The sequence below is a fragment of the Sander lucioperca genome, chromosome 13, assembly GCF_008315115.2.
Source record: "Sander lucioperca isolate FBNREF2018 chromosome 13, SLUC_FBN_1.2, whole genome shotgun sequence".
Taxonomy (NCBI): Eukaryota; Metazoa; Chordata; class Actinopteri; order Perciformes; family Percidae; genus Sander; species Sander lucioperca.
Window position 1 is genome coordinate 14,291,093 of NC_050185.1, and position 13,385 is coordinate 14,304,477.

A 13,385-nucleotide genomic window follows, 5' to 3' on the forward strand; every position below is an offset into this window, starting at 1 on the left:
CAGCTCCCCAAATATGCATCCTAGGATGTTCTGATATCCCTTTTAAAGTTGAATTTAAATTTCAGTATACACTGAAATCTTGTGATATGTTATTTTATAACATAATGATATCAGTGCACTTAGTCAACATCGACAGTAACGTTTAGTATAATAAAATGTGTTTCTGTAATTACTGTCTGTTGCCTATTACAAGTATGGGTAGAACACACAAATAATTAAAAGTCACATGCAAGTTTTTTATTGAACAGGTCTGTTACTATGTGCAATTGCCATCATGAAACGTGTTCACAAAATTGTTTGCAATTTCATGCCAAAATTACTGCCAGTATTTCACTGCCTGATCTGCATAAACAAGTAACCTCAGCTGTACCACTCCCACCTTCAGTTAAAGAAAGTGGGTTTTTTTGGAGCCAGGAAATTTACCAAACAGAGGCGAGTGGAGTAGTGCCCATGGTTAACGCTATTACTGTCCTGCCGCCAGGATGAAATTAGAGGCCCATGATGTAGCGCATATTAACTGAACCGATATATGTTGGAAAGCAAGGAGGCAAAAAGTTTAAAGCTTAGTTTCAACCGACAACATAAAAAGAAAAACGACTGATAACCGACCCAAAGATGTAACAGCTACAGTTGATTCTATCATAGTAAAATAGTGCATGATGGTATGTGCCAGGCTGTTAGAATAACAAATTAAAGAAAGATTTAGGTTTGGTCTAACTATCATAAAAAGCCATTTGCAACAAATTAGCTCATTACGGTCATGTCAAAACAAATATTTACATGTGGTTTTCAGAAAGAAAAACAATAAACAAAACATTTCACCATTTACAAAGAAATATCCATCAAATTAGCCAGAGGGCATAATTCATAAAATGGCACCTGTTTCATTTCTAAACACCAACTCATCACTGCAGACCTGGTTATTTATGAATGTTCATTTAATATAAAACAGCCTGTTTCTCTGATTTCACAATCAACAAATCTATTCGATACACAGGCGTAAAGCAACAGAAAATTTAAATTGACGTCACTGATTTAAGACACAATGAAAAGAGGATAGAAAAGTAAACAAAAAAACACATTACATCATTGTGATAAATGTATCTATACACACATGTGATACAGAAGCTTTCTGAAGACCAGACGCTTTAGTCTGGGTCTACTGAAGAAACGTTTTCAGGCTCAAGTCAAACCTGGAAATAGTAATATATTGATTGAAGTGCACTAAAATTATTACATATGGAAACTGCGGCAAAGCTTCTGCATTTTTAAAACAAATCATTAACATATTTAAAATGTAATATGCAACCTAAATTCTACATCCATGGTGACAGGTTTAATGATTCCCAACTTGTGCAGTGTTTGAGTTATAACACATAGAGAAAGACCTTACTTGCTGACCTTATTTGCATAATGATGTAAATTGGCCACCAAATTGGAGACAGCTGGGCCCACTATTTTATTGCCCTTGGTAAAATTTTGCTCCCTTAGTAGATTAGAGCCTTGCTTTTAAGTCTTTAGTTCCAGAGGCCACAGTGTTTATCACTCTTTCACCGGAGAGAGTAAATTAGCCAAATTCCTGCAAACTGATGAAAGACAAATGCTAGGGCTATATGAAAAGAAACAGAAGTTGTTTACAAGGATTTGTTAAGTGTGTCTTAGTGTATGTGAAATATGTAGTGCCTCCAACATTAAGGTAATGTTTCTTTGAATGCATTTCAATTCCAATTTGTATTTGAAGGATTTGGTGAAGAAGACAGATGCACATTTTCTTCTATTTCTGTTCAGTTTTGTAATTTTTCTTCATCACATTTTTTACAACACCGAATCCCTCCGTCTGTAGCACGCCACAAACACAAGAAGCCACTGCTCTCCAAAATTAAGACTTTCATTTCAAAACAAACTTTCATTGCAGTTCTCTCTTAAATATCTTTAGTTCCAATAAATTAAAATATGAAAAAAAAATCAAACAAAAACATGCTAATGTGTATTACCAATTTAGTCCTCACACATTACATACATGCCTTTGCTAAAGGAAAATACATTTGTTTAAAATAGGTCCCAATGAGGATTATGCAATGAAAAATAAAAAAGTAAATAGATAAGGTGGCTAATATACAAATTTGAAGGAATTCAGAATTCAACAGCAATTTTCACAATCAACCACATTTTAGCAGACACAATACACAGCAGGGAGCTTAGAACTATTTAAACCAAAAATATTAAAAACATTTTTTTTATATAAAAACATGATTTAGCTTACATATTTTTTTTTCTTCCAGAATTGAATCAAAGAAAGCCTTGTCATCTTTCCACTAGCCATTTGAATTCCCAAGGCAATCTAGTTGTTGGCAAAGGAACACAGTTACTCACAGACATCTTTGTGCTTTTCTATTTGTCTTCAGTTTTTAGTTTTTGGAAAGGAGGCCCCTGCAGATATATGACCCAGCACTCACACACTGTCGTTTTTTTCTCTATTTATTTTCTTTTATTTGCTTGAAGACCCCATGAAATGGAAATCAAAGTTCAGTTCATGGAGAGCGACTCCAACAAAATAAGAAGGAAATAAGAAGAGCAGTTATGCAGTTTGTGAGGTGGGAGTCTCGACATGTTGGTGATATATAAAGTTCAACTAAATTGTTAGAAACTTGTTAAACAGAAATTCAGAGGTGGCAATAGAAACAAAAACATGTGGTTTTAGTCAAACTGATGTCACCACTATTTGTATAAAGTAACAATATGATTTAATGCTTATCTATGAGCCAGTAAGTGAACAGGAGTGTGTATACAAACCACTGGGGAAGCTTGAGAGTGTAATGAAATATTACAAAAAAATTACATTACTAAAAAATGTACACTAAATTTCCTATTCTCTAAATCATCAATCAACACCTAATTTCAAATTCATTCTGTAACTGTGTACTGTAACTGTATATTTGGTTAATTTTACATTTCATGGGGTCCATAAGCCTTAAAATTATTCCAATGTCACATAAACATAAAAATTCTAAGTGGAAAGCTAAACTCATTTTAATACAATTTATACAGCTTTTAGAGAGAGGAGATTGATTCTTTCTGTACACCTGAACCCTTTATGTGAATCACAAACTACGGTAAGCTGTCAAGAGGACACTGAAGGTGTTGGTGTTTCGCTAAACTGCAGCCTGGGCATTGGAGGAATATACAGACAAAAGTACATAGGGACAGCAGATTTAGCAGATGGTTTTATATACTTGATTGAGTTTATTCGATGGAATGCTTCATCTAGCGTCTGTGTGTATTCTCTGTTCTAATCATTACCACACTATCCTTTATTACCCCTACCCTAATAATGAAAATCATATTATACACTTATCTGACAAACCTTGCTACAGTGTTACACAAAGCCTTCTTCTTATCTTACAAGGGTCAACTGTTTAATTACAAGTCTATTTATAGGGGAGGGGGTTGGGGAGGTGGATCTAAAAGTACCATATTCAGTGTGATAGACATGTATAAGGCGTAAACAGCAAAGATCTTCATTAAAATAAAAAATAAAAATGCAATGCATAATCAAAAGCTGTGAGCTAAGCAATGCAATTATGGTTCAGTTAACCCATCTACAAAGCATTTACATTGCTACTGACAGACGATACATGAAGGCATTGACAGAAGTTCAATGGCGTCTGTATTTTTAGGCACCGTGTTGATGTGAGATATGATATGTGTTTGTGGACGTGTGTGAACAAAGGGGACATAGTGTTGTGTTGGGGTTTCTGCTTAAAGAGGAAAGAGGAGAGAAGATAAAGAAGGGCTCATGTAAGAAGCAGTCATGGTAGATATACAGACTTCCAGGCATTCATGTCAAAGATGAGGAAAAATATCAAAAAGGGGATAACTTCGGCAACGACGGCAAGCTGCCTGTGAAAACCGACTGCCAAAAAAAAAGAAGAAAAAAAAAACGATATAATGGACAAGATGTAAATGATAGACAAAAGGCAATAATAGGAAAACACTTGGGGAACTTCTCTGTCTGTGGATTGCCTGCGGGTTCCTCGTTGACACGGCGGGGGCCGTGGTCAGAGGTGGAGGAGAAAAGGGGGAGACAGAGACAGAGAAAAAGAGATATAGAGATTGAAATAGGGAAAAGGGGAAGAAGAGAGCTGCACAGCTCCCTCTGCAGTCTAAATGAAGTATTCTTTCTTTTCTTCTGCGTGTGCATGGTTGCCCTCAGCGTTGATGATGGCTGTGTCGGCGTCGGGCGCGTCGTCCGCCCCTTTGGCCTCGTTTGTCAAGTACGTTCCTAAGGAAACAGAAAACAAACCTATATCAAGAAAAAACAAATACAGAGCAACCCTGCATGGTGTCTGTTGCCTGAGGTGAAAAACACATCTAAAGACAACATCAGTAATGCTACATCATACAGAATGATGGGACGCCAGGATAGTACAGGATATGCAAATACAGCAGTGAGTAAGTGTGTAAAACCCTGCATCAAAAAACATTGTTATTGTTCTCAATGATGGAAGACAAGATTTAAAGTTGGACGTCCAAATAATGTGATGCAACTCTCAGTTTAATGTAAGAACCTAATTGTGTAGCATCATTGTAGGAAACTGACCATTTGCTTTGAACTCTATGATTTTTTTCTTTCTCTTTAGTAGAGTCCCTACATGTATTACCCATACATGCCATATATTGTTTTTTTTTTCAAAATAAGGTGGGCTACTTACGAAGCCATCAATTTGCATATGAGTTGTACTACATATTTTAGAACAGTTTTTTTTTTTTTTTTTAAGATTATTTTTTGGGCATTTTAGGCCTTTATTCATATAGGACAGCTGAAGACATTAAAGGGGAGAGAGAAGGGGAATGACAAGCAGCAAAGGGCCGCAGGGCGGAGTCAAACCTGCGGCCGCTGTACGAGGAGTAAACCTCTATATATGGGCGCCTACTCTACCAGGTGAGCTACCCTGGCGCCCAGAACAGTTTTTGTAAAAAATAAAATAAAAAATGTTTTTTTTATCTGCATGTCAAGGACACTCTGAGCCTTGCTGTAATACAGTCAAAACAATATATTTATTATGCATATTAATGTTTTTGTTTTTTTAAACTCTTATTTTTATATATTTATTCTTTGTCCTACTTCTATTTAGGGGATCCATAATGCGTTGCAGGATGTAAACAGGTAAAAGTATATTTTTGCCATAGTTCCATGAGCCTTGAGAGACTCAGGTCTGGTCCACTGTGGTTTTACCTTTATGCCTGGCCAGGTATCTTCCCAGAACAATGATTAAACACAAGGTGACAAAGACCACTACGGCCACCACTCCTCCGATCAAGGCATGGTCAGTGCCATGCTGCCCCAGAGCGTTGGGATCTGAGGAAAGACAGAGAGAAAAACAAAGAGAGCAGATGAAGGCGCCGGTTGGTGAGGTGAGGGAGTGAGGGCAGAGGAACAGCACAAGACAGATCATACAAAACAGAGCAAGGAGGAAAAAGATTATTTCCAGCTCGTTCCTGCTCTAATGAGCTGCTGTCATTCCTCTCTCCTTTCACATCATGCAGTCAGAGCAGAGCTGCCTAGCTCTCTGAGAATAATAAAATGGAGAGAGAGAAAGAGGAAGAGAGACGGACACTACATTGATACAAAGAGCAGCAGACACACATTCGCCCTGCAAAATGAAGGAAAAAGAGAATGAAAGATGGACTCGGAAGAAAGAAGTGAAGAATTCAGGATCACCCCCACGAGCCCCAGGAGTCCCCAAAATGCAAACCAGGGCAACAGTGGAAGAGTAGTACACAGTAAATAAATCATCACACGGAAAATAAAAAGGAAAGATCAATCTTTTTCTGTTTCTTGGCGAGGAAGGATTGTTGTTAGGAAAATGAATTGTGTGTTAGCGAGTTGCTACAGGTCCCCAGCTGTCGGGAAAGCAGTAGAAATGATAGCAGAGTAATGAAAGAGTAAAGATGAGCCTGTTCACGTCTCATGCAAAAACCCATCAAAGATTTCCCTTGATTTAAAAAAAGAAGAAGCTTATTTCCTTCACTCACCTCAACTTCCTTTTTCCACAAAGTCTGGCTTATAGGTTATTTAAGTTAAGAGTAAGGACGTGACACTGAGGGTGTCCACTGTAGGTGAATCGAAAAAAGTTGACAGAGACAGCGGTGGGGTTGATGGGTAATGGAATCGCCTGTATTATTCATATCAGTCCATGACACCTGAGAAATTAGCACTCATCTCATTATCCTCCTCCGAGTGCCAGGGCATGCCATATACCACCCTGTCACTCTGTGTGTGTATGTCGGCTCATGATAGCTAGAATATGGCAATGTCAGAGCAGGGTAAGCAGTGATAGAATGGTGGTTTAGACATACAGCACATGTCGTATACTGACACTGTTTATCTTCAGTATTCTCCTTTTCTTTCTGTGTCCGCCCATGTGGCCAAATTGAACAGCTGGCTTGCTCTCGGTCCATAACTCTCCATGGTCTGAGTGACCAGGCCGTCACACTTCACTGCCTCCCAGTAGACAGACACACACTAATACCGACACACGCACTCACACACACACAGGCGTGAGCGGCGTGGTTTCACTGTGCTGCAGTTCTGCTTGGTCAGTGGAGCAGAGAGTAGAGGAATGTTCCCCTGGCATGGCCCAGCAGGGTGAGGACTCGGGCGTTTAGTTACACACATGACTGTGTCTCTTCACTGCTCTCTGTCACGACAGATAGATACTTCTGTAACCGTCAAACTTCCAGAAGACTTCGCTGTTCATCATAACTGAAACGTAACAAAACTAAACAATTGTTAGTCCTAGATTGACTCCAAAAAGGTGGTACACTGATTTGGAAATGATGTGCAAAGGAACATTATTAGTTTGAGTGAAAGCTCATATATTCCATCAAGGGCTCAGCTGGAGAGAAATGATAAGTCTACAAGAAAAACCTGCCGACCTCCTACTTCGCTTCAAATCAGTGAAGGTACAAACGAGCCATGACCATACAGTCATATGTCTGCCTATAGAGTACTACACAGTTTGGCCACGCAATATATTGGTGTTGTGTCATGTCCCTGTTAAAGTGGTTTGTTCGGGGTGTTTTTCCTTAATCCAAAGCGGGGGTCGAAAAGGACAGAGGTTGTCGTACGCTGTACAGACTGTAAAGCCCCCTGAGGCAAATTTGTGACATCGGGCTATATAAATAAAATTGACATAACTTGACAAGAGGTTGGGCTGGAAGTCAAACCCCTGGACACTTCCACAACATGTTGTCTGATACTGCTGCTACTGCATCACTTCCTTAAAGGAATACTCCACCGAAAATCTCTCCTCTGCGTAGAATTGAAAGGTTGCTCTGAATAGATTGTTGCTTGCTCCTTCTTGAAAGATAGCCACTGAAGTCAGTTTATATACGTAGATTCAAATGGTCCAAATATGTGTTGAAGGTATCAATACATCCACGTAGATTTGTACGTTATGTTACAATCACTGACAGTTTCTCCACAACATTGCTAAATACACTACTTACTATATATGCTATTGCCTCCTCATAGCTCCAATGCTCCGCCAGAAGTATACTTCAAAACAGCATACTAAGTAATTTACTGGCAAAGTGGCAGTCGTCTGTGAAGGAGCTAGCTACACCAATTAAAGGGACACTCCACAAATTTTACCTATCTTAGTCTGTTTACAGGTCTTGGGGAGTACTATGTGTGAAAAAAAGTTGTATGATAGCCTATTTATTATGAAGCTGCTCCATTATGTAGCTCCAGAGAGAGTTGCACAAAGTCTGATAAATCACCTCAAGTGATGTCACTTGAGTCAGCCTAGGTTGCAGGCGAAGACTACAAGTTGGAAAATAAAATAAATCTCTCAAGGATAAATTAGCTGCTGCTATACTGTTGGTGGTTGAGTTGCATTGTGGGTAATGTAGGCGCCAGGTTTTAATAAGGAAGCGGAATGTGTAGAATAAAAATGACAATCTGGTTATTTTTTTAAACTGTCCGTCGTGAGTCAGACAATGTTATAGAAGTACAATGCTAAATTGATTATGGCATCTTTCAGCCAACTGGGGGTGAGTATTTGATTCTTAAAATTAGATTTTCAGTGGATAATTATATTAACTTGAAACTCATAAAGCAACAGAAGCATGTGGCATAATCACAACTTACAAAGTGTAAATACTTTTCATGTGAGTGCTGTCAAAACACAGTTCATCTACAGTATTGGGATCTTATGTATTCTATTCTAGTATGACAAAATTGTGTAAAAATGTGTATAAAGACATACAGAGAAAGGAGATGAAAAAAGTAGAGATTGAAAAGGAAAAGGAAAGAAGACACAGAAAAGGAAAGAAGACACACAGTAGAGGGATCTAGAGGGGAGGGTTTTACATTTTTATGGCTCCAGAACACATTATCTTTTAATAAGGGCACATACATTCTTCTCTGTGTGATTTAATATGAGAGCGTGGCAGAGCAAACTCCTCTTTTAATATTTATAACACTCACCATGTCGCCTGGCCTTGCGAATTGGGCTTGTTTAATAAATGAAAGGGGTTCAAGGCTTCTGTGAGCCACTGCTTGGCCGTACTGAACCAAAAGTGTTTTCTTCTTAAACTGCCCCACTAACTCCTCATCTGATCTGTTTCACTGATACTGGCTCCATATGGGGTTTCTGTGAAAGGATATGTGATAGTTATCCTGTGGATGTGCAGACTACAAATGGGAACAATATTAATTTAGAGTCATATTATCCGGTCAGATTAAATGACAATAATCATAGAATGACATTTCTGCAGGAAATGTGAAGCTTACTGCACATCAAAATAAAAGCATGTGGGATGGCTGCTGTTTTTATGCCAAACTTCCAGAAGAGTTCGCTGTTCATCATGACTGAAATGTGACAAAACTAAACAATCGTTAGTCCTAGATTGGCTCCAAAAAGGTGGTACACGGATTTGGAAATGATGTGCAAAGGAACATTATTAGTTTGAGTGAAAGCTCAAATATTCCATCAAGGGCTCAGCTGGAGAGAAATCATAAGTCTACAAAAAAATTGCCGACATTCGACTTCAATCAGATCGTCACTTTCATTTTATACCATCTGACCTTACTTTCTACAAAATCATACATTAAGTGGTGAAGTCTAGTTTTTTCATTCATGTATAAAAATGTGAAAGAGAAATCTATTAAATATCTAAGAAGGGAAGCTGACTGGAGTGGCTGAGCAGTTTGAGTACCAAATGGTTTGACTTGGTTGGTTTGGTTAGTTGCATATATTACTTCATCGTCTATCAGGTGGCAAAGAAAAAACAACTCACAAGCACATTTGTCAGATTATCTAAAGCTGTAATAGGAATATACAAGTAAAGTTATAATTAAGTTAAGTTAATATAGTAATAAAGTTATCTATATTTGTTTTTCCTCATGAAACATAAACAAAAATAATTCAGGTTCAGCAAAGTATACACAACTTTTGCTTCACACTCAAAACTGGCGAGGGCAGTACGTATCAAGCACTAAGCTAGTTTACACCTGCTTAGATAGGGTTACTGCTGCATTGCCAAATCAACAGATAAACAGGCGAGAGCTCTTTATGTGAGAAGACAATGGTGCATCACTTTGTCAAAGAATGCTTGTTGCATGGGCAACTTACTGTATGTCTGTATGTAGTGTGTGTCCTTATCTCAGTTTTCAAACATCATATTCCCTGTTAATGCAGAAGTTCACAGGAGATGTTTGCCATCGTGTAAAGTATTGTTACAGCATCTCTTGGGCTTGACACTATACCATCATATGCACTGCCTTTCATCTAAAGTCATCTCTTAAATTAAAAAGCTCAACTGATCAGATGCAGCGTCCTGGAATCATATCAGTATGCAACTCAAATGTCCTTCACATACTTGTAGCTTAACATACACCTCTCTCTCTATCTCTCTTTCCCCCTTGGCATTACATTTGTTAATATTAAAATTCTTTCTCATCCCCTACAGGCATCTTTTTCTTCTTCTTTTGGATTCCATTTTTTGTCTCTTAGCTAGATATAGCTCTGTGAAGCAGTGTTTTCAGTTTCTCAGATCAATAAAGCAGCTTCTTGCTTAAGCATGGGAGAGCTGCAGTGTCCTTGTTTCTGTGGTGTGGGTCAGGGAATATTTGAGTGGGCATGATTGTGTGTGAGCGCATATTTTGTAGTTTTTTGTTGTTGCAGTTAATACGATGTTTATTTACGGGATAATGACTCTTACATAAGATACAGTCTGCTTACCTGAAATAAACTGCAACCAAAAGTAGGGAACCAAATAAATAACACCTTTACGCCTCCCCCTTAATGGCTTTACACTGCACATTACATCATTAAAAGTGAAACATAAGTGAAGAGACACATATTACTCTGCATCAATTCCGCTACAGTGATGGTTAAATTTAAAGTTAGAGACACAGAAGAAAGAGTGCCTGCAAACAGAGAGAAAGTAAAGAAGAGAAAGTGGTGAAAAGTGCCTGCAGACCTTACTTGTTCAATGAGTCAATTATGCCCAACTTTTTTGGCTGAGACTGGAAATTCACCAATCTGCATCTAATGCTGCTCTACTGCCAAGATGAAAGAGTCCCTGGTGGCTGTAGCAGAGGGCTGAAAGACACATGTGCATACACTTTTAAATGCATGCACCCATGCATGTGAGTTACAAAGACAGAAAAGAGGAGATTGTGCATGTGGTTGTGTGTGTCCTGCACAGTATTGCCTGCTAGGTCAGAGTGGAGTAATTAGATTCTAAAAACAAATTACTTCTGCTAATCATTCAATAAAGCACTATCTTGCATATTCAACAACCTCCTTCTCTCTTCTCAAAATGAAAGTAAATTGTGGTCAGCAGGGTAACAGCATGAAGTTAAAAGCAAAGTAAGATAATTAATCATATGAATTCATTAAGTTGCATGCAAGAATCAATCTATCAAAGCAGCTCTATGTTCAACAAAATCCATAACCTCTTCAAAACAGCAATAAAATACAACAAAGGAAGAAGCAGGGAGATGACATCAATGTTTCACCTGTGGTAACTTAATCATAAAGTACATACATTGCTGCTGTTTTTCAGATACATAAACTGCATTATGCTGCTGGTTAGTTTAGAAGAATTGCTTTGTGTGAGCCAACAGCAGAACAAGAGCAGCAGAAACAGTAGCCCACACAGAAATGAGTGAGTGATCTTGGAGGAGGAAGCAAGTTGCCACCACAAGCCCAACAATCCCCTGAGGGAGACAAGCAGAGCAAAATGAATAAAGGACCATATATAAAACGTCATGTAAACAAATGAAAATTAGACTATCTCAACTGTGTGTGTGCGCATGTATGTGTGCATGCATGTGTGTGCCTCTTGAAGATTGCTGAAAGTGTCCCCTGCCATTGAGATTTTATGAATAGAAGGGATATTACATGTAATTCATAACACTAGCCCCAGGATCTAATGATTTCTCTTATACCGTTCTACACTTTGTTCCAAATTGTTGCTATAATTCTTCCCCAAAGCGAGTTAATGTGACAGGTCATCAATAAAAATTGCCCAGCAATAAGAGGAAAGACCTTTGCATTATGTTTTAATTTCTCCTGTGCGCCTCAGTTTTATGGCATAAAATGGAGAGAAGATGGGCAGTACTGTTCAATATTTAACCATTTCACCCCCTCAGGGGATGCTGCAACCTGAACCTAGCCTTTCTGGTTTAAACACATCAAACAACCAGTTGCCCTGGACACCTGCCCTTTCACTCATCATATGGCCTAACTGGTTCCCTCCATTTAAAACAAGATCAAAAGCAATATAATAAAGCAGTCACAAATACCTCCAAGGAATGAAAATTGTAACCTCCCTAATTGAATTTTCACAAAAGGTTTGTCCTCAGTCTAAAGTAGCTTAATTAGCTGAATGTGGGGTTAAAGACAGAAAACATTACCTGTGGAGTGCAACCTGCCCTTTTAATTCCTCAATACTTTGTAACTGTGATAATACAGGAGTCACTGGAATTAAAACTTTAAACTTTAAAATTGGAAAGCATATTACTAAAGGAGTTTGAGTAATCTGTTTCATCGTCTTTAGTTCATTTATTTTCTGCAGCAAGTTTTCTTATACGTTCCAGAATTCTTCTCAAGTTTTTGTGTGCAAAAGGTAAAGGTAGAATTCAAAATGGATAGCTAGTAGTCTATATTTTATGTTGTCATCGCAGTTTTGATGGTTTTACTCTGCATACTTGTGTGTCCTTCCACATATTCTGTAGCTTGTGTTTTGCAGCCTCTTCTGTTCCTTTCTGACCTGAATGAAAGCTAAAAAACAATATGACCAAATACTGAGCTGAACAAATGCAAACCTTTGATATGCATGCTAATCTCTTTAATGCAGGGATCTTCAACAGGGGGTCCGGGACCCCTAGGGGGTCCTCAGAGTCAATGCAGGGGGGCATTTCAAAAATTAAAAAGTTTTAACATGAATCCAACATATTATTAGCAAATATAAATCCCCACTGCTTACTGGGCTATAGGTAAGGTAGTCACTAAAGCCATCTACAGATACAGTTAATCCTAAGGATTCACTGTGCCACATGTATGTTTAACATTAAAACATTTTAATAACTTAGGATTGTATGCAAACAAAGGTATGTATAAAGGCTTTAGGCCACCTTACACGTTATTGTAGGCCCAGTTTAATATGCAACTTCATTTTATACAATATATATAGTAGGGGGTCCCTGCTCTGTCTCTGTTTCAGTTAAGGGGTCCTTGACTTAAAAAACGTTGAAGACCCCTGCTTTAATGTATTTGTAAAAATGGATGGTTGTGTATTTCCAATATCGATTCTTAAAACTTAAAGGGTTTATCAGAGGTATATATCAATCAAGCATGATTAAGAAACACTGAACACTATATGAAATAATTCCTTTTATAGCACATATAGACACAATGAACAGCTTTAAGCTATATTTTACTTTGCTGATGCATATGCCACTATACAACATCACATTACACAAAGCATGTGTGTTCCCCTGCCAAATATCCTAAAATATCTTTAGAGGTAAAACAAAAATCAGTTTGCATGTTGTTGTTTATGGCAGATGTTTGATTTTCAGACAATTAGAGTCTCAGGAAGCCAAACAGGATAAGAATGGTCCTGTTTTAATGTCTTACTTCATATGCAGATTTTTGGCCAGCGCTCACTTTAAAAAAGGGAGAAATCTTAGACTAATCCTGACTTTTGAACCCTGACCAATCCTGTGCCTCCACTCTTGAGTTATCCTCTAGTGTGTAGCCACTGCTATCAACTTCTATTCACGAGAATTGTATTTTGCTTTAGAGTACCAATCATAAAAAAATAAAATAAACATGGTTATGGATTACCATGGTAAACTCCACTGT

The 13,385-nt window shown here is 38.0% G+C and overlaps 1 protein-coding gene across 5 annotated transcripts in view; it reads right to left on the minus strand.

Moving 5' to 3' along the window:
• Positions 1 to 215: 215 nt before the first annotated feature.
• The window catches only part of cadm2a (cell adhesion molecule 2a), a 230,508-nt gene continuing 217,338 nt past the window's right edge, over positions 216 to 13,385 (minus strand). For all 5 annotated transcript variants that reach the window (XM_031319909.2, XM_031319910.2, XM_031319908.2 and 2 more), the window contains 2 exons: positions 5,237 to 5,359; positions 216 to 4,282 (listed from right to left, as the gene is read on the minus strand). In XM_031319909.2, coding sequence (XP_031175769.1) covers positions 4,164 to 4,282; positions 5,237 to 5,359 — 242 coding nt within the window. In that variant the 3' untranslated portion in view covers positions 216 to 4,163. The remainder of the gene's footprint in view (positions 4,283 to 5,236; positions 5,360 to 13,385) is intronic.